This window comes from Mus caroli, unplaced genomic scaffold, assembly GCF_978045245.1.
Source record: "Mus caroli unplaced genomic scaffold, Mus_caroli_1 scaffold_4, whole genome shotgun sequence".
Taxonomy (NCBI): domain Eukaryota; kingdom Metazoa; phylum Chordata; class Mammalia; order Rodentia; family Muridae; genus Mus; species Mus caroli.
In genome coordinates, this window is record NW_028227259.1 from 86,754,837 (window position 1) to 86,773,671 (window position 18,835).

General features: G+C 34.9%; 1 protein-coding gene across 6 annotated transcripts in view; it reads right to left on the bottom strand.

Moving 5' to 3' along the window:
- Positions 1-18,835, bottom strand: part of Epha5 (EPH receptor A5) — a 367,297-nt gene that overhangs the window by 96,487 nt on the left and 251,975 nt on the right. For all 6 annotated transcript variants that reach the window (XM_085836803.1, XM_021161798.3, XM_085836802.1 and 3 more), the window contains one exon: positions 4,579-4,703. In XM_085836803.1, the coding sequence (XP_085692929.1) occupies positions 4,579-4,703 (125 nt within the window). The remainder of the gene's footprint in view (positions 1-4,578; positions 4,704-18,835) is intronic.

The following is an 18,835-nucleotide window of genomic DNA, read 5'->3' on the forward strand; positions in this document are numbered from 1 at the left end:
TCACCTCTATATAGAGATGGATGATGTAGTTTCTAATAGAAATAGGTTTTCTGATTCTTTCTGGGCTGGTCTTTATCATTTGTTTTGACTTCACAGATTAAGTTTATCTGTAAATATTAATATCTGTAAAATATTGATGAAATTCAGCTAGGTTTTTTTTTGTTATAGAGGAGTAAAAGCACAAAATTAAATGTCAGAAGATGAGCCTTAAATACCAATTTCTTTAACCATGTGCATTCTTCTGCTACTATCTATTGTGTTGCCAGTAGGAGAACAACAGTGAAAACCTTTCATTCCTTGAGGTGTCTTAAACATTGTAAACAGCCTTATGAAAACTATTGCAGTTAATGAGAGTTCCTAGGATGCACACGTTTATGACTGAATAAACACAATTAGATTATCCACTATTTTCAATTTTGAGTACAAATACCAGAAGTTCTCAGTAATCAACTTTCCAGTTTTGCTATGATTGTAGCAATAACTTTGAGTAAAAAATGATTCAATATATTTGCTAATATTATTTTCATCTCTTTGGAGAAAGTTTAACTTTGTGAAGATAAATCTAGTAAAGAGTTACTGTTTACCTTAATATATATTTCATATGATTTTGAGTTTCCTTTCTTATAAACATAAGACAAATATTTTAATATAAAATAAGAATAATGTTATTAACAAATATATGAATAGTGTGCATTTATAAGACTCCAGATTTTAGTGTGTTCTTATATAAAATGAAAATGAAAATCTATCAATAGAGAGGAAAGACACAACACAATAAATGGAAAACTTTGATTACTCAAAAACTTTTATGGTTAAAATGAATGTAGAATGACAATAAAATGCATCCTATAAATATATTGAATATATTTCTTGTCAAAATAAACTATAAACAAAAAAACTCTAGGAATACTTGAAATAATGTGTGACCCATCACCAATTCCAAAAACAGATGACATTGTTTGATTTTATGATCAACAAATCTTTGTAGTCCTAGATCTACAATCCAGTCGCCCTCTGTTTTGTTGAGTTAGCTCAATATTATATTTAAAAAATATTTTAATAAGGACTGTAAGCAAGTGGTGAAAATGTATTATCAGACAGTGCTAATAATCTCAGTATTTTAGAAAATTTATTTTCAATTCATTTCCTAAATCACTGTAGGATGCTAATTTTCAGCCTATCTATCTATCTATCTATCTATCTATCTATCTATCTATCTATCTATCTATCTATCTATACCACTTTAGAAATCACAGGCACCTGGCTGTCAAATCGTTGGTCAGGGTGGGGGTGTTCACTGCATTGGTGTCCCAGCTGAGCAAATGAGCTACATTACCCAGCTGCTTCATGAACAGTGTTCACATGTAGTGAGGGAAGGCCCAGCAAAGGAAGCCAGCTGGCAAGCAGCCTGTCAAGGGGCAGCTTCCCCTTTTCTTCTGCCTTTAATTAAGAGATGGCAATAGGCCCATCACCAGGCCAGAGCAGAGGAGTCCAATGACCTCTATTAAAGCAGGGCAATGGTGGTGAGATGTGCCAGCTGGCAAGTGTACGTGCCCTAGATGGCTGTGCCACCTGTGGCTGGCCAAAAGCCATCCAATAAAAGAGTGGTGTCACTCTGAAGTTTCCAAATGAGCTCTGGAAATCGACCAAAACCCCCACTTCAACATGGTATAGAGGCTCATTATCTCCTCCATTCTACAAGTGTTAGGAAAATCCTTATGTGTGTATGAGAATATTAAATAATCTGATTTGATAAAAGTTCAGGGAGCTAATAACATTAACAAAATGAATATATTACTTCTATCAAATACTATATGTATTGTTACCTTTAAGAGTATACAAAGGCAATATATTATTAGTGTATTTTACCCTTTTCAAATAGAAAATATTTTCCCAAATCAAATAAAATCATTATCATATATATGTATATATGTATATATGCACATGTGTATGCCATTGTGTGTGTACATGTACATAGGTTCACATTTGTACTTGTGCACATATGTTTGAAGACCAGAAGGCAATCTCTCAGTGGCATCTTCTGAAATGTTGTCTACTTCTACTGACAGTTTTTCATTTAATTAAAGCTTGAAATAAGTTAAGCAAGATTGTCAACCCTGAAATTCCAGAGGTCCTCATGGATCATGATCCAGAGTACTGAGATGATAAGCATGCTTTACCACACCACAAAAGGTTACATCAATTCTAGGTGTTAGAATCACGCCAATGCACACTTTCAGTAAGTGTTTTCCCAACTGAGATGTCCCCAGGTTTCAAATAATTGTTCTTCCTCTCAATTATAGAGGTCATAAAACATATAAATATACCATTATATGCAAATTATTAAAGAACAGGTCATGTTGAAAGTCAGATAACTGAAAAGATCTTTTGTTCTGAGGAAACTTATTCCAGAACATGGATGAAGTTCACCAGGAAAGCAACAGAAAGGAACTCTTCCCAAGACACGTTTGATATCTGTGTTCTAACAGAAACAGCAGCTTAAAGAGTGAAAGACAGAGACATCCTTCCTGATACTGAATTTTGCACATAGGCTGGTAACACATAGATAAAGACAAAGTTACTAACCAGGGAGGCAGTGAAGGAATTCTATGTATAAAAGCATGAGTAATGTTAATTGGTCTACGTCACTGGATGGATAAAAGAAAAACCATGTAAGCACACAAGCACATATTAATTAAATGTTTAGTGTTAGTGCTAATAAACTGTACTTCAGTAAAGATAATGTTATATAATCATTTTCATAGTTTTTGATGTAAGGCAGTCAGTGGTTTCCACTGCATACTTTTAACATGTTAGAATACATTTTAATAAAAATAACATTTGGATATACAAAACATTTATTGTGAAAGTTAGCATATGTTTCCTTATTGTAGTCTATGTAACTTTGTATTTTGTAGATTAATTATGCTTAAACAAAAATATGAAATGTAATCTTAATTTACAAATCACTACAAATGCAATGTGTTCATATTTCAGATATCTGGGATTGAAATGCACTATCTCAGAAAAATGGAAATCAGTGAGGCCACTGTACTCTACCACATCAGCTTCAGTTCTGCTGACAAACAACTCTATCAACCATTCTGCAAAATAATTTTATCTCAAAGGTGCTCTCTTCAAGTATTTTAGTGCATTCAATGCTACATTTTTAGGTGTAGATAACTGTGTACCCAGGAAGACAGTGAGAAAGGAGAACAATAAGAACAAATTATATTTGGACATGAATGGAGTTGACTTAATGAAATCAAGGTCTCTAATTGCCCTTTTGAAACTGGCTTCAACAACCATCCAACTTCTTGTACTCATTATTAGAACTCAAATAATTCTAAAGACATGCTACTAGTTCTAAGCCATACATAATCATATTTAGATGATAACTTCTTTATTTCAGCCACATATGCCAGTCTATCAGAAATTATGAACTTACTCTGAGCTTCCAACAATTTGATTCTGCTTTCAAGAGCTTAATTAATTATAGAGTTAAAGCAAAGTAAAAGGATAATAACAACTATGTGTGTATGTATGAGTGTGTGTGTGTGTGTGTGTGTGTGTGTGTGTGTGTGCATGCATGTTTAATTTTTAGGTATAAACTTGAGACATAAGTTATTCAGGGAAGCATGTAAAGAAAGCATCTCCAGTACATTTTTCTCAAAATTTAAAATTAGACTAATATAGAGTGTTAGACTGTGTCTGTCTGTCTGTCTGTCTGTCTGTCTGTCTCTGTCTCTGTCTCTCTCTATGTCTCTCTGTGTGTGTGTGTGTGTGTGTGTGTGTGTATGTGTGAATTTCCCATACTTTAACAGAACTGTTACTGTGGTGAGTTATTGGCCATAAGTACAAATAGTTTACCTTGTATACTATGACATTCCCTACTGAAAATCAACAAATTAAATGTTCAAATATTCACTACACTTTCAAAATGTCTTATGCTCTCTCTCTCTCTCTCTTGTCTCTGTCTCTGTCTCTGTCTCTGTCTCTGTCTCTGTCTCTGTCTCTCTCTCTCTCTCTCTCTCTCTCTCTCACACACACACACACACACACACATATGTGGAGGAATGTACACACATATATATGTGTGTCGAGGCCAGAATTTGAGGTAGAGAGTCATCCTGATCTTTCATCCATCTACTCAGTATGGTTGTCTCACCATCACTAGGCCTGCTTAGCAGCTTCCTTAGGCTTCCCCTTTACTGTGCTGTCTGATGCAGAAGTTTCAGGTGACCATCACACCCACTTGACAATTATTTGGATTCTGTGATTCCAAACTCAATTTTGTATGCTTGAGGTGAAAGGATTTAAGCCACTGAGAGATCTCTCCAGCCCCCAACTTTTTCTTTTAATGTGAAATGAGTTAATCTGACTATAAGGCCTTATCCTTGAGCAGCCAACACAGAATGTGACAAGAAGAGCTCCCTGGCAGCATCTGAAGTAGGACAGAAAAACAGGCTTGTATTGATTTACACATAATAACACAACCTCCTCTTGGTTTATTCTAGAAGTGAAGTTGTTAAAGTGAAAGGAAAAGAACAAAAAGGAGATTTTTATTTCCTAGCCTACCTTTTCAAAGTACTTGATTTCATACTCCAAGATGATTCCATTGGGGCGATCTGGCTCTTGCCAAGACAAAGAAATGCTGTTCTTTGCAATCTTCCCCTTTTTCACATTGGTGACTGGAGAAGGAGCTGTAAGACAGAACGAACAAATAATAACATGGTTAATAGAGACCTGAAATTACAGCTTACTCTGTGTCACGATTGGTGTGTTATGCTGTAACTATTACTGCATTATTACATTTTCATTTATACTGGGAAAGTTGTTTTTCTGATAAAGCTGTTAAATAATATTAATATTTAAGCTGTGGAAAACTAGCTAACACTCCTGATAACCATGTAATAGAATTGTATCTATTCTAGAGTCTTATCTTCACAGTCTCCTCAAATGTAGAAAAATAATTTTACGTTAATCTTTATAAAATATGGATTCCTGATGATCACCTTTTTTTAGAAAAGGTATTTAATAAAATCCAGTACACATTCAATATACAATGTTTCCAAATTTTATAGATACTCTATCCTGAGTTTCTTTTACAGAAGTAAGCATATTATTTGCAACATATTTTTTTTGTTTTGTTAGATTATGTTTTCCAACATTACTGATCTGTAATATTTGTTATTCATTATATTACATGTTAAAAATAAATTATATAAGACATATTTAGGATATTCTATAAAGCATACTATATCTCAAAATTTAAAATTAAATAGTAGATTTATTTCTATTTCCCTCATTTATTTCATTAAAAATTATTCTTATGGTGCCATTTACTGATATCTACTAGAGTACTTAGTAGATAACTATTTCTAGTATATTCCATCATTACATCTGAATCCATGAGCTCACAAAACATTTAAAACTTAGCCAAAAATCCATATTTATCATGTGCTGAGATTTTTTTTCATGATTTTGGGATATGAGGAAATAAGGAGTTAATATTTTTCCTAACTTAAGCATCAATGTTGTTGCTGGGATAATTTATAGAAGTAAATGAAAAAAACACAATGGGCCAATGAATAGTGTGCATCTATGTTCTGATACTCTAGAGAATTGGTTTAAATGGTTTTGTGTTTAGAAGATACAAAATGATAGTGCATGTCTCTTTCTTTTTTTTTTTTTTTTTTTTACATAAATGGTGTAGTACAGTCACATCTTACCTAAAACCACATTTTGACTAATGGTGTATTGTGGTCATGTGTATGCTGTGTACATTATATAATGTTTCACACAACTAAACCCTCTAATATCACAGAGTACATTCCCAGTAAGCAGAAACAAACATATTTTTGGAAGATGACTTATGAGATATTGTGATGGTTTGTATATCCTTGGACCAGGGAGTGGCACCATCTGAAGGTGTGGCCTTGTTGGAATAGGTGTGACCTGGTTGGAATGGGTGTGTCACTGTGGGTGTGGGCATAAGATCCTCACCCTAGTTGCCTGGAAGTCAGTCTTCCACTAGCAGCCTTTAGATGAAGATGTAGAACTCTCAACTCTGCCTGCGCCATGCCTACCTGGATGCTGCCATGCTCCCACCTTGATGATAATGGACTGAACCTCTGAAACTGTAAGCCAGCCCCAATTAAATGTTGCTTTTTATAAGACTTGCCTTGGTCATGGTGTCTGTTCATAGCAGTAAAACCCTTACTAAGACAGATATCCAACATAATGTATAGTCATTAATTTTTACTTTAATTTTTAGGTAGCATTGATTTATGAAATAATGACAGACATAAACTCTATGTTCAGATTAAACACAATTATCCTCCAAATATTTTCAATACACAAATTAAAGGTTCTTGAAAATGCATACGAAGAAAACATTTACAGGAAGAGCTGTCTGTGTGTGTGAAAATGTAGATGGATAGATTGAGAAATGTTAGAGTAGATGGTGGTTTTTCATATAACAGATGTCTGCAATAAGGAGTAGTGTATAATCAGAGACAAGAGGCTGACTAGAAATCCAGCGAAGTTAAATGTGTGTCTCTGTGTGTGTACAAATACATGTGACAATATTTCAAATAGAATTATGTGTGCAACATCGTTTGTAATACATTATATATTTTTATTTAATTTATTAATTAGCTAAGACAGCTTTTACATTAAAATGTGAAGATTTGGCAAATTTTTGAAACAATAACAAGACAATATATATGACATAATACACCACTTTAAGTCAAAGTTAGGAAATAATCTCCTTGTACAAAGCTCAAATCTAAGTGGATCAAGGACCTCCACATAAAACCAGAGACACTGAAACTTATAGAGGAGAAAGTGGGGGAAAGCCTCGAAGATATGGGCACAGGGGGAAAATTGCTGAAGAGAACAGCAATGACTTGTGCTGTAAGATCGAGAATCAACAAATGGGACCTCATAAAATTGCAAAGCTTCTGTAAGGCAGACATTTAATAAGACAAAAAGGCCACCAACAGATTGGGAAAGGATCTTTACCAATCCAAAACCCAACTGCGGACTAATATCCAAAGCATACAAAGAAATCAAGAAGCAGGATTCGAGAAAATCAAATAACCACATTAAAAAATGGGATACAGAGCTAAACAAAGAATTCTCACCTGAGGAATACAGAATGGCAGAGAAGCACCTGAAAAAATGTTCAACATCCTTAATCATCAGGGAAATGCAAACCAAAACAACTCTGAGATTCCAACTCCCACCAGTGAGAATGGCTAAGATCAAAACTTCAGGTGACAGCTGATGCTGGCAAGGATGTGGAGAAAGAGGCACACTCCTCCATTGTTGGTGGGATTGGCAGCTGGTACAACCACTCTGGAAATCAGTCTGATGGTTCCTCAGAAAATTGGACATATTACTACCAGAGGATCCCGCAATACCTCTCCTGGGTATATATCCAGAATATGTTCCAACCGGTAAGAAGGACACATGCTCCACTATGTTCATAGCAGCCTTATTTATAATAGCCAGAAGCTGGAAAGAACCAAGTTGTCCCTCAACAGAGGAATGGATACAGAAAATATGGGACATTTACAGAATGGGGTATTACTTTTCTATTTAAAAAAATGAATTTATGAAATTCTTAGTCAAATGGATGGATCTGGAGTCTATCATCCTTAGTGAGGTAACCCAATCACAAAAGAACTCACATGATATGCACTCACTGATAAGTGGATATTAATCCAGAAACTTAGACTACCCAAGATACAATTTGCAAAACAAATGAAACTCAAGAATAAGATAGACCAAAGTGTGGATACTTCATTCCTTCTTAGAATGGAAAACAAATTACCCACGGAAGGAGTTAAATAAACAAAGTTTTGAGCTGAGACGGAAGGAAGGACCATCCAGAGACCTTGGGATCCATCCCATAAACAACCACCAAACCCAGACACTATTGCATATGCCAGCAAGTTTTTGCTGACAGGACCCTGATATAACTGTCTCTTGTGAGGCTATGCCAGTGCCTGGCAAATACAGAAGTGGATGCTCACAGTCATCTATTGGATGGAACAGGGCTCCCAATGAAGGAACTAGAGAAAGTACCCAAGGAGCTAAAGGGCTCTGCAACCCTATAGGAAGAACAACAATATGAACTAACCAGTACACCCCAGAGCTTGTGTATGCATATGTAGCAGAGGGTGGCCTATTAGACCATCTATTGGATGAGAGGCACTTGGTCTTGTGATGAATGTATGGCCCAATACAGGGGAATTCCAGGGCCAGGAAGCAGGAGGGGGTAGGTTGGGGCGCAGGGCAGGGGGAGTGTATAGGGGACATTCAGAATAGCATTTGAAATGTAAATGAAGAAAATATCTAATAAAAATTGTTTTTGAAAAAAGTAAAAACAACAACAAAAATAGCCCAAATCCTAACAGCCAAGATGCAATATTTAGTTATGTATTTGCACCCATCAAAGTTAATCACAAAGTTCCTAGATTCTGAAAAAAATTTTGATTTAGAAAATGTCAAGATTCTTTAATTCAGCTCTTGGAGGTTATATCTGAGATGGAGCTCCAGTCAGTTAAAGGGAGAGAGGCTGCCATATAGAGGGATGGAAGAATGACAGACAAATAGCAGTTCATTTTTAATAAAACCTTAGGGAATCATATCTTCTATATACATACAATAATGCAACATATATATCTCTGTGTGTGCACATACATCACATATACAATATATATTTTTCATCACACACACACATCTTAAAGGAAATTAAACCACTTGGGCTTAACTCCCCATGAGAACTATAGACTAGTAAATCTCCAAGAAAGCTCAATATGAATAGTTGGTTCGGGTAATCCAAATGATCTTTAAAACAATATAGATTACCAATGTAGCCCTGGGTTGCCTCTAAGAAGTTAAGAGTGGTACATGATACTGAAGAAACCATATGCTTAGGACACAAGACTTATACAATTTGATATGATCCTGACCTAGAAGCCTTTTCCCTATGGTCTAACAGATATGAAAACATTATTCATGCTGCCAAGGGAGGCAGCAATAAATTTCTCTATCAACCCAAAACAACTGTAAACCACAAAAAATTATCAGTATGACAGAAAACACACTCCCATGTTGGTGGCAACCAGTAGCTTTTTAATTGAATTTAAGTCCCACTTAATTGGAGGGAAATCAAGCTTTGTACTGGAAACCAGCCTGTTAATTACACCATGGATCATATTGCATGGGGAAATGGGGTTCTACTACTGCTACTTTTCTATGTTAGCATAATTCATTACTGCATTGACTATCATTGTTATGCCTACAGATAAGTGTAGAGAGCAACCGTCATCAATGAAGACTGCCTCCTTTATTAAACATTTTAGAAAATAGCATGATTACATTTCTCTCTTTCCTTCCATTCCTCTAAACACTCCCATATATCCATCCTTGCTATTTCAAATTCATAGTCATTTTATTTCTTGTTACTAAATGGCTGTATATTTACCTGTATACTTAAACATTCCTAATCATGACTTACTCAATCTGCATAATGATACTTCTATGTGTGATAAAGAGCTAGCCATTTGGTATTAAATAAATAATTGTGGTCGTCTTCTTGGGAAAGATTAGTTATCCCTTCCTCAGCATCCTTTAGTTTCCTATAGTTCTTTGTATAGCGTTGAAGCCCTAGGTGAATATGGTGAAACAGTCTCTTCCAGAAAGAGGTGATTAAACAAGACAGGAAAACTGGTAATATTAATGAACATGTTAACATGAAGGAAGGAAACTTTTATGGTGCCTCACCCTAGGACAAAGAGCTGTAGAAAACTATTAACTGTTGGATGAAGGAGCATTGACCTTTTCCAGAGAGGACTCCCTTCCTCACACACATAAACACCTCCCTTATTGTTTATTTAATGCAGAGTGGTCAGTCAGGGTACCACATATACACAGAGCAAAAACAGAAAAGAAAGACTCATAACTCACAAAGCAGGTTTTATGCATGTATCTAGATAAATAGATAGAATGATAGATAGATCAATCAATAGATAGATAGATAGATAGATAGATAGATAGATAGATAGATAGATAGATAGATAGACAGACAGAAAATGTTTAAACACATACCTACATACAAACATGTGCATGAACATTTATGTAAGAAACAACAATAATAAAACAAAGAGAGGCTATCAAGTTGAGGGGGTGAGCTTAGCAAGATTTGGAAGGAGGAGACCTAAGGGAGGCATGAAGGGGGCAATGGAAAAGGAGACATGATGCAATTCCATGACAATAAAAGTTATTTAGAAAACTGTTCTTCAAAATAATACTTAATCATCAAATAAAAAGAAAAGTTTTGAGCTCAAAATAGATCCAGAATAATTTTTTCTGTGACAAGAGTAATTCTGCATTATATGGGTATAGATGATGGTTGTAGGGACACTTGCAGTGGTTTTGATCATAATGGTCATGAAGTAATGTGAGTGACAATAGCACATCATTACTACAAATTATTCCATTGATATCATGAGAACAATACTGTTAGCATATCTAACAGTATCTCAGGGCATCCTTGTATCCCTTTTTACTCTCTTAACAATACTTCTTCTCCAACTTCTGTTGTCAGAGCCCCAAAATGGTGGCTCATAGCCATCTGTAATCTGGTCTGAGTAAATCTGATATCACTTTCTCTCTCTCTCTCTCTCTCTCTCTCTCTCTCTCTCTCTCTCTTCATAAAGAGGCATGTTTTTAATTGTTAACTCAATCTCTTCACATAATATTGCATAAATTAAGGATGGATCAACAATTCTATTTATGATACAAACTCATCAACAGCCATCTAAAATTATGAGTTGGTACATTTAGGTGGTAGGTACTTTAGAAATAGCACAAATATTAAATTCAGCTGCATGAGACTCAGTCATCCACAAAAGAATTCACAGGTTACTTAAGATGTCAAACCCAAGTCAATCAAGACCACTTAAAGAGAAACTTGGAATCCAGGTGTGGTAGCACATGACTCAGAAGCAGGAAGATTGTGAGTTCAAGGCTGGCCTGTAGTATACAGCAAAATCATTGCTCAAAAAACTGGTGATTAAAAATAGTTTTAAAAATTTAGCTATTTCATTTAGGAACAAGAAGGTATATGTGTGATGTAAGATTTTGCATGTTCTGCTCCACCGGTCCTGTGTTGAGAGTAACCCCACTTCTGCAGATCTTCTCTGTAAGAAGAAATTATTGTTTCAAGGTTCTAAACAAACAAGATAGCAATTCACACAAAAGGGATTACACAGACTTCTGTTCAAAAGAAAACAAAGTGTCTATAAATCAAACTCTGGTGAGAGTGCTGGCCAGGCAGGAAGCAAACACCCACCATCCTCACTGAATGTCTCAGACAGTAATACTGTGACCTTGAGGAAGGGATAGCTAGGCAGAAGCTCTGAGAACTACTCTCTGTAATAAGGGCTGATTGAACTAGCTAGTTGCTTATCATAAACGCTTCTGACTCAAACCTTCATTAAGCACACCCCAGAGGACAACCTAAGACCAGGCCTGGGGTGCCCTACCTTCTGATACCAGGACTCAGAACTTGGGAACTGTTGAAAGGTTGGCAAACGAGACATCTGATAATCACGGTTTTAGTAAAAATGTAATGGGCCATGTCGAAGGTGGAGGAAATGAGACCCCACTACACCTGTTACCCACAGTTGTCCTAACTGAGATTAGGGGTTGGCAAAGATTGAGAAAGGACCAGGAAGCACACTCAAGCTGTTCTATGATGTAGGTACAGATCTGTTATCCCATTCCTCAATTCCCAGCAAAGCAATGACCACGAAACTGGTTCTAGTACAAAGCAGGCTACAGTATAAGATCAGGGTAGAGTTTTCTGTACAGAATAGAATGACTCAAGGAAAGTAACGGCTTTTCAGGTTCTGTGTCTTACAGAGAGTACAGACATCTTGTTTTGGGAACTCTTTACATGTTGTCTTGATTTCTAAATGTGTTAACTTTATTTTACACATGAGGCCGCCACACACTATAACTGCTGAGCTCATGACATCACATGATGTCTTCAGTAAGCTCCAAGGTAGACCCAACTCTCCTGGAGTTTGGAGTCCTGAGGTTTCAAACATTAAAGCTTTCACCACAGCCACCTGTTCCCTTGATATTCTAGCCTCAACATATAGTAGTACATATGTTCATGCAGGTAGGACATTCACAAACACACAATACAATTAATACAGCTTTTAGGCTGGGCTTGTTCAATTATGTCAACTCATAACCTATTACTGTCTCTCTGTAAGATAAAGAAAAACTAATGTACTAAAAAGAGAAAGGAGACAGTAGAAAAAAATCGTTAAAAAAAAGTTATAAATATTCAAAATGCAACTTTAAGCCATGTGAAGAAATATTCCAAAATCTGCATCATGGGGCTATGTGTGAGCTGACCTACACATAACAGATGAGATCTTTTTTTTAATTTTTAATATTTTTTATTACATATTTTCCTCAGTTACATTTCCAATGCTATCCCAAAAGTCCCCCATAGCGCCCCCCCACTCCCTACCCACCCATTCCCATTCTTTTGGCCCTGGCATTCCCCTATATTGGGGCATATAAAGTTTGCAAGTCCAATGGGCCTCTCTTTCCAGTGACGGCCGACTAGGCCATCTTTCGATACATATGCAGCTAGAGACAAGAGCTCCGGGGTACTGGTTAGTTCATCATGTTGTTCCAACTATAGGGTTGCAGATCCCTTTAGCTCCTTGGGTACTTTCTCTAGCTTCTCCATTGGGAGCCCTGTAATCCATCCAATAGCTGACTGTGAGCATCCACTCCTGTGTTTGCTAGGCCCCTGCATAGTCTCACAAGAGACAGCTATATTTGGGTCCTTTCAGCAAAATCTTGCTATTGTATGCAATGGTGTCCGCGTTTAGAAGCTGATTATGGGATGGATCCCTGGATACGGCAGTCTCTAGATGGTCCATCCTTTCATCACAGCTCCAAACTTTGTCTCTGTAACTCCTTCCATGGGTGTTTTGTTCCCAATTCTAAGAAGGGGCACAGTGTCCACATTTTGGTCTTCATTCTTCTTGAGTTTCATGCGTTTAGCAAATTGTATCTTATATCTTGGGTATCCTAAGTTTTGGGCTAATATCCACTTATCAGTGAATACATATTGTGTGTTCCTTTGTGATTGTGTTACCTCACTCAAGATGATGCCCTCCAGGTCCATCCATTTGGCTAGGAATTTCATAAATTCATTCTTTTTAATAGCTGAGTAGTACTCCATTGTGTAAATGTACCATAATTTCTGTATCCATTCCTCTGTTGAGGGACATCTGGGTTCTTTCCAGCTTCTGGCTATTATAAATAGGGCTTGGGAAAGGATCTTTACCTATCCTAAATCAGATAAGGGACTAATATCCAATATATATAAGGAACTCAAGAAGGTGGACTCCAGAAAGTCAAATAACCCCATTAAAAAATGGGGCTCAGAACTGAACAAAGATTTCTCACCTGAAGAATACCAAATGGCAGAGAAGCACCTGAAAAAATGTTCAACATCCTTAATCATCAGGGAAATGCAAATCAAAACAACCCTGAGATTCCACCTCACACCAGTCAGAATGGCTAAGATCAAAAATTCAGGTGACAGCAGATGCTGGCGAGGATGTGGAGAAAGAGGAACACTCCTCCATTGTTGGTGGGATTGCAAGCTTTTACAACCACTCTGAAATCAGTCTGGCGGTTCCTCAGAAAACTGGACATAGTACTACCGGAGGATCCAGCAATACCTCTCCTGGGCATATATCCAGAAGATGTCCCAACCGGTAAGAAGGACACATGCTCCACTATGTTCATAACAGATGAGATCTTAAACATTGAGCCCTTAGGGTACAAACTATTCTTGTAGATTGTATCTACATTAAAATTTTAAATAAGTGTTAAACTTGAGATAGATTTATATTCATAGAAAAAAGTATAATAAAGGGATCCAAACTATCACACTTACTCTAACTGTAAACAGTATGAATGTGTAGTGCATCCACTACTACTGTCAATTAGTTGACATTAGTAGATCAATAGCTAAATTTTACCATCCAACACGTTTACTCCCTTTTTTATTCAATATCAATTTTATCACAGAGTGATATCCAGTATCCTTCATCACCATCTCTTCTAATGTTTTAAGTCCTTCCTAAATCTAAGAGATTCAATCTTCTTTGTTTAATAAATTTTCATTTGAGGGACACAATGATAACTAATATTGTATCTTCCATTGGATATATTTAATATTTGGGGTAGACATTTTTACAGAGAGCATGTTAGAAGAAAATGAGACTTTTCATTTTATTAAACTCTATCATAGTTAGATACAGTCAGGATAATATCACTGTTTGATTATCTCTGTCTATCTGTTGAAATATTATTTAATTATTTTCTCCACTGAATAGTTAACTTTCTTTGAGATTTCTGCCTTGTTTCCTATATAAGGAAGCTATTACTAGTAGCCCAAGTTTAAGAAGTAGAAATTTATAAGTGGCCCCTATGAGGATATGCCATTTGATTAATTATTGAGAATTCCTCAACATCGTAAATTTATCTATTCTAGATCTTGCTATTATTTATTAACTAACTTATTTGTTTATATAAATGGGTTCACTGTAATTTTATTATTAACTAAATTCAAATATTTCATTTTCATCTCAAATTATAGATGCACTGGCCACTAAATAATATTTAGGATGTCTCTTTGACATTTATTTTTTATGGATGAGCCTATTTTTATGGTACTTTAGTCTTCTCACACTAGAGAACCTGAGACTCCTAGTTCATACTGCTTCAGCCCATGAGTTAGTCAGTTTAAAAAAAAAACTGGAATTTATTCATGTGTTTATGTATGTATGTATGTATGTATGTATGTATGTATGTATTATAAGAGCACATTGAAGCAAAGATCTCTATTATATGCATTCCATGTCCTGGAGATGCCACTTCTTTCAGACCAAAATAGAAATGTAACTATGAATTGCTTATATTTTTTTTCACCCATAAATGAATATTACCTGAACATGGTTATACACTGACATTAGCCCATACTCAGTTATTACAAAGGTCGTCTCAACCTTCTCCTCTTATTTACTTACAACCTCTCCCTACAAATATGACACTCTCCACTAGTCAGTAGGTGAGCTTATTTTTAGTATGTAGTTCAATGTCTTATCAATTAGTGTGTCTTCATTTTGTTGATAATGATGTATTGTAGTAACTTCAATGAAATAAAATACAATGGTTGTGTCTCCGTTGTTAATTGCACAAAATAAAAATGTTCTCCCAGCATTGTCAATGCAGAAATAAAGCTTAACCCACGAGGCAACCAAGTGCAAATATGGCAGTGGAGTAAGGACTGACCTCACACCATTTGGTAAGCAGCTGATTCTGAATGATTCCAGTGATTAGGCTCTCATTGTACCTTTTAGTCTTTGTAGTAGGCAGCTAAAATGATGCAATTTAGTTCTCTGAATCATCAATTTAAAAGGAGGCAAATGATACTGTTTGCCACAAAATGCCAGGTACAATATTATAATAAGTGTTCAGATATTGATTAATGGATTTTTGCTGATTAGTTAGTTTCTTCATACTTCATCAAAATTATTCATGGGATTTTCCCTGAATGATAATTAAAACAAAAGAATTTTGTTTTGTTTTGTTTTCTGCCTGTAGATGGTTTCTTAATACTACATTGAGAATAACAGGCAAAGTTACCCACATTGTTAATGAACTAAAAGCCCTAGACTATTAAGTGTTAAAGGATCTTAGCTTTATTTAGTACAAAGAGAATAATGTCTTGTTTGTTTCTTAAAACTGCATGAACGTGGTGGAAGTATGAGTTTTAATTGTGTTAAATGTAATAAAAAACAGCATTCTTCACATCCTGTAGCTCATGCTGATTATGCAGACAAAACTAATTACTAAAAGCCCTGTATGTTGCTTAATAGTCTCACACACACACACACACACACACACACACACACACACACACACAGACATACAGACACACACACACAGACACAGACAGTTAATGTTGCCAGAAAATTAATGTAGTCTTAGTCTGTGACTATCCATGGTGCTGAATATCATCACCTTAAATTATTTAACTCTTATCCCAGAGTCCCTGCCTAAGGTTAGAGAGTTGGCGTAGTTGCTAAGAGTACTCATTGCTCTGAAGAGGACCTGACTTTATTCCCAGAACTCACATGGACATTTAGTGAGCTATTTGAGACTCAATTGACTTTCAGATTGTTCTTTGCTGCCCCTAAGTACTTGCATAAGATGAAAGTTGTTCAAAGTATTTTGAACCATAAACCTATATAGAAATATGGGCATTAATTTTATATAATATGGAAATATATGAAAATTATCATTTTAAGGATGGAAAACATGGGCATTAGATACACTGCCTCAATGATCCTCTTCATAAATATTTCTGTCTTTTTTATACTAAGAAGGAGGAATAAGAGGAGGAATCAAACAAATACAATTATAGAACATTAAACTGGCATACGAGTATCTAAATTTCAAAATACAACTTTAGAGAAAATTTAGAGTACTATTCTATTTTATTTGGCTTTATTTACTTACTTTTAAATATTTATTTTATGTTATGAGTAGTTTGCTTGCATATAAGTCTTTGGACTAAATATGTACCTCATGAACACATGGGTTAGAGGGGTGGAGGTAAGGATGGTTATGAGGCAACATGTACTTGCTGCAAATTGAACCCTGGTATTTATAACTCCTGAAACACCTCTTCATTTCCTCAATTTGACTTTAAATTGTGTTTACTAAGATGAAATAGCCCTGACTTTAATATTGTACGCGTATTCTTCCTTTTCTATATGACTAAAATTAAATATCACTTCAAATACTCTTTGACTTACAGTCAGGTTACATTCAGATTAGCCATTTAGAAACTATAAAGTAAATCATAAAACAGTATTACTTCTGTAACTCCAACCTACTGAGCAAGTTAGCTAACACTGGCCATTGTATGGCAATGGTTTCTATGCATGGTCAGCATGCTGATCGGTAGCTATGACTTATTCTACTGCTGGATCTCTTGAACATGAATGTGTATAAACTGCTAACTTTGCTGAAGGTTAAAATTAAAATATAAATTATCATTTCTGCTGACTGTTGATTGTCTTTGTACTATTATGGTTAAAAGTAAATTAGTGTAATGAAAGCCAGGAAACACACAGTCATATGCTCCTTGCTTTATAAATGTTTTAATTATAGTACATATAATTATTGCTCTGGCATGTTTGTTTTAGAATATACCATCATTTCAGGTTAGAAAAATAGTAAATTTGTCCTAATATATGAGAAACGCAGTTAATGAATTAAAAATATTGAAGAGTATTAATATGGGTAATTGGCTTAGATATACAGATATATAATGAATTTTGCCAGTGTAATACATGTCATATTTAGTGCACATATTTTAATTACATATTTCATACACTCAATAAATCATTTCTGTATTATAACTAAATATTATTGGAATAAGGAAAAATAATCATAGTCCATTCTAAATCTACTTGATACATGTGATCTCTCCTAACAAAAAGGAGACTTTAAAGGCTTCTTTTGAAATTCAAATTTAATCTCTTACTCAGACATTAGTCTACAATCACTTCATCTTAAAAGCTTGCAAGTAGATCTTTTGATATATGATCTGAATGAAATTTCAAATGACAAATTCACAAAACCTGGCATTAAGTGTCACTATTTCTAGACAAGTCATTCTTTTTAATCAAAAGAAACTAAGAGTTGAAATATATTATTAGTTATTGCTCATTTTGTCAAAGTTAACAACCATAAAATTTTGAAAATTAAATATTACTAAAAGTAATTGACAAAATTAATATTTGACATGATTAAAATTAAGCCACATGCTTGAATTACTGTACTGAATTAAGATTCACATTGATATGAATTAGGATTAAAAGGAAATAATAAAATAGAGAATTGTGTCACTGACATTCATAGCCACCATGGTTCAAAACAATCATGCAAATTATACAACAAATATTAAATATAATAAAATACAAAGTGACAACCTGACTCTTTTTGAATAACAAGATTAACTCCACATCAAATAAATTATCATAGAATTTGTTTTGCATTAAATGCTTGTTGTTACTTAATCATAGAATTTTTCAATATGCAAACAGCCTGACTGTCAGTGGCTATTTAACTTAATTGCCACACTATGTATATTAATGGAAACAGAATCTCTTTAAGAGTACTCTTTTAATATAAAATGAGGTTGCTTTGAGCTAATAATTTGGCAAAGGAGAAAACAGATTTGCCAGAAATGAAGTTCCAAGTACAATCTCAAGATTGTTTTGTTAAAATTAATCATTAATTATGGGGCACCCCAACTCATAGGTGGAAAGTTGGTAATCATTATAAAAATCAATAATCCTAGAGCCTACGGTCTTAAAAAAATTCTAGGAAGATAAATCTCTACTTTAAATCTCTATTATCTAACATTTTGTTAATTAGAGTACACTCTAGTAACAGTAAAAAAAAATCCATACATACAACTTATACTTCAGTTCTAATTTACCACAATATTTCCATAACAATAAGCAATATGACAACGTTTTGAGAAAAATGTTCCATATCTGCGGACAATCTTTTTTATTACTTTTCTTAAATTTCTTTGACCTGAAGTGCATGTGTGTGTGTGTGTAAAGTTGCCACACCAAGCACACAAAGAATTAGAACAATAAATCATTTGATTAATTAAAAAGTTTGTTTGCCTATT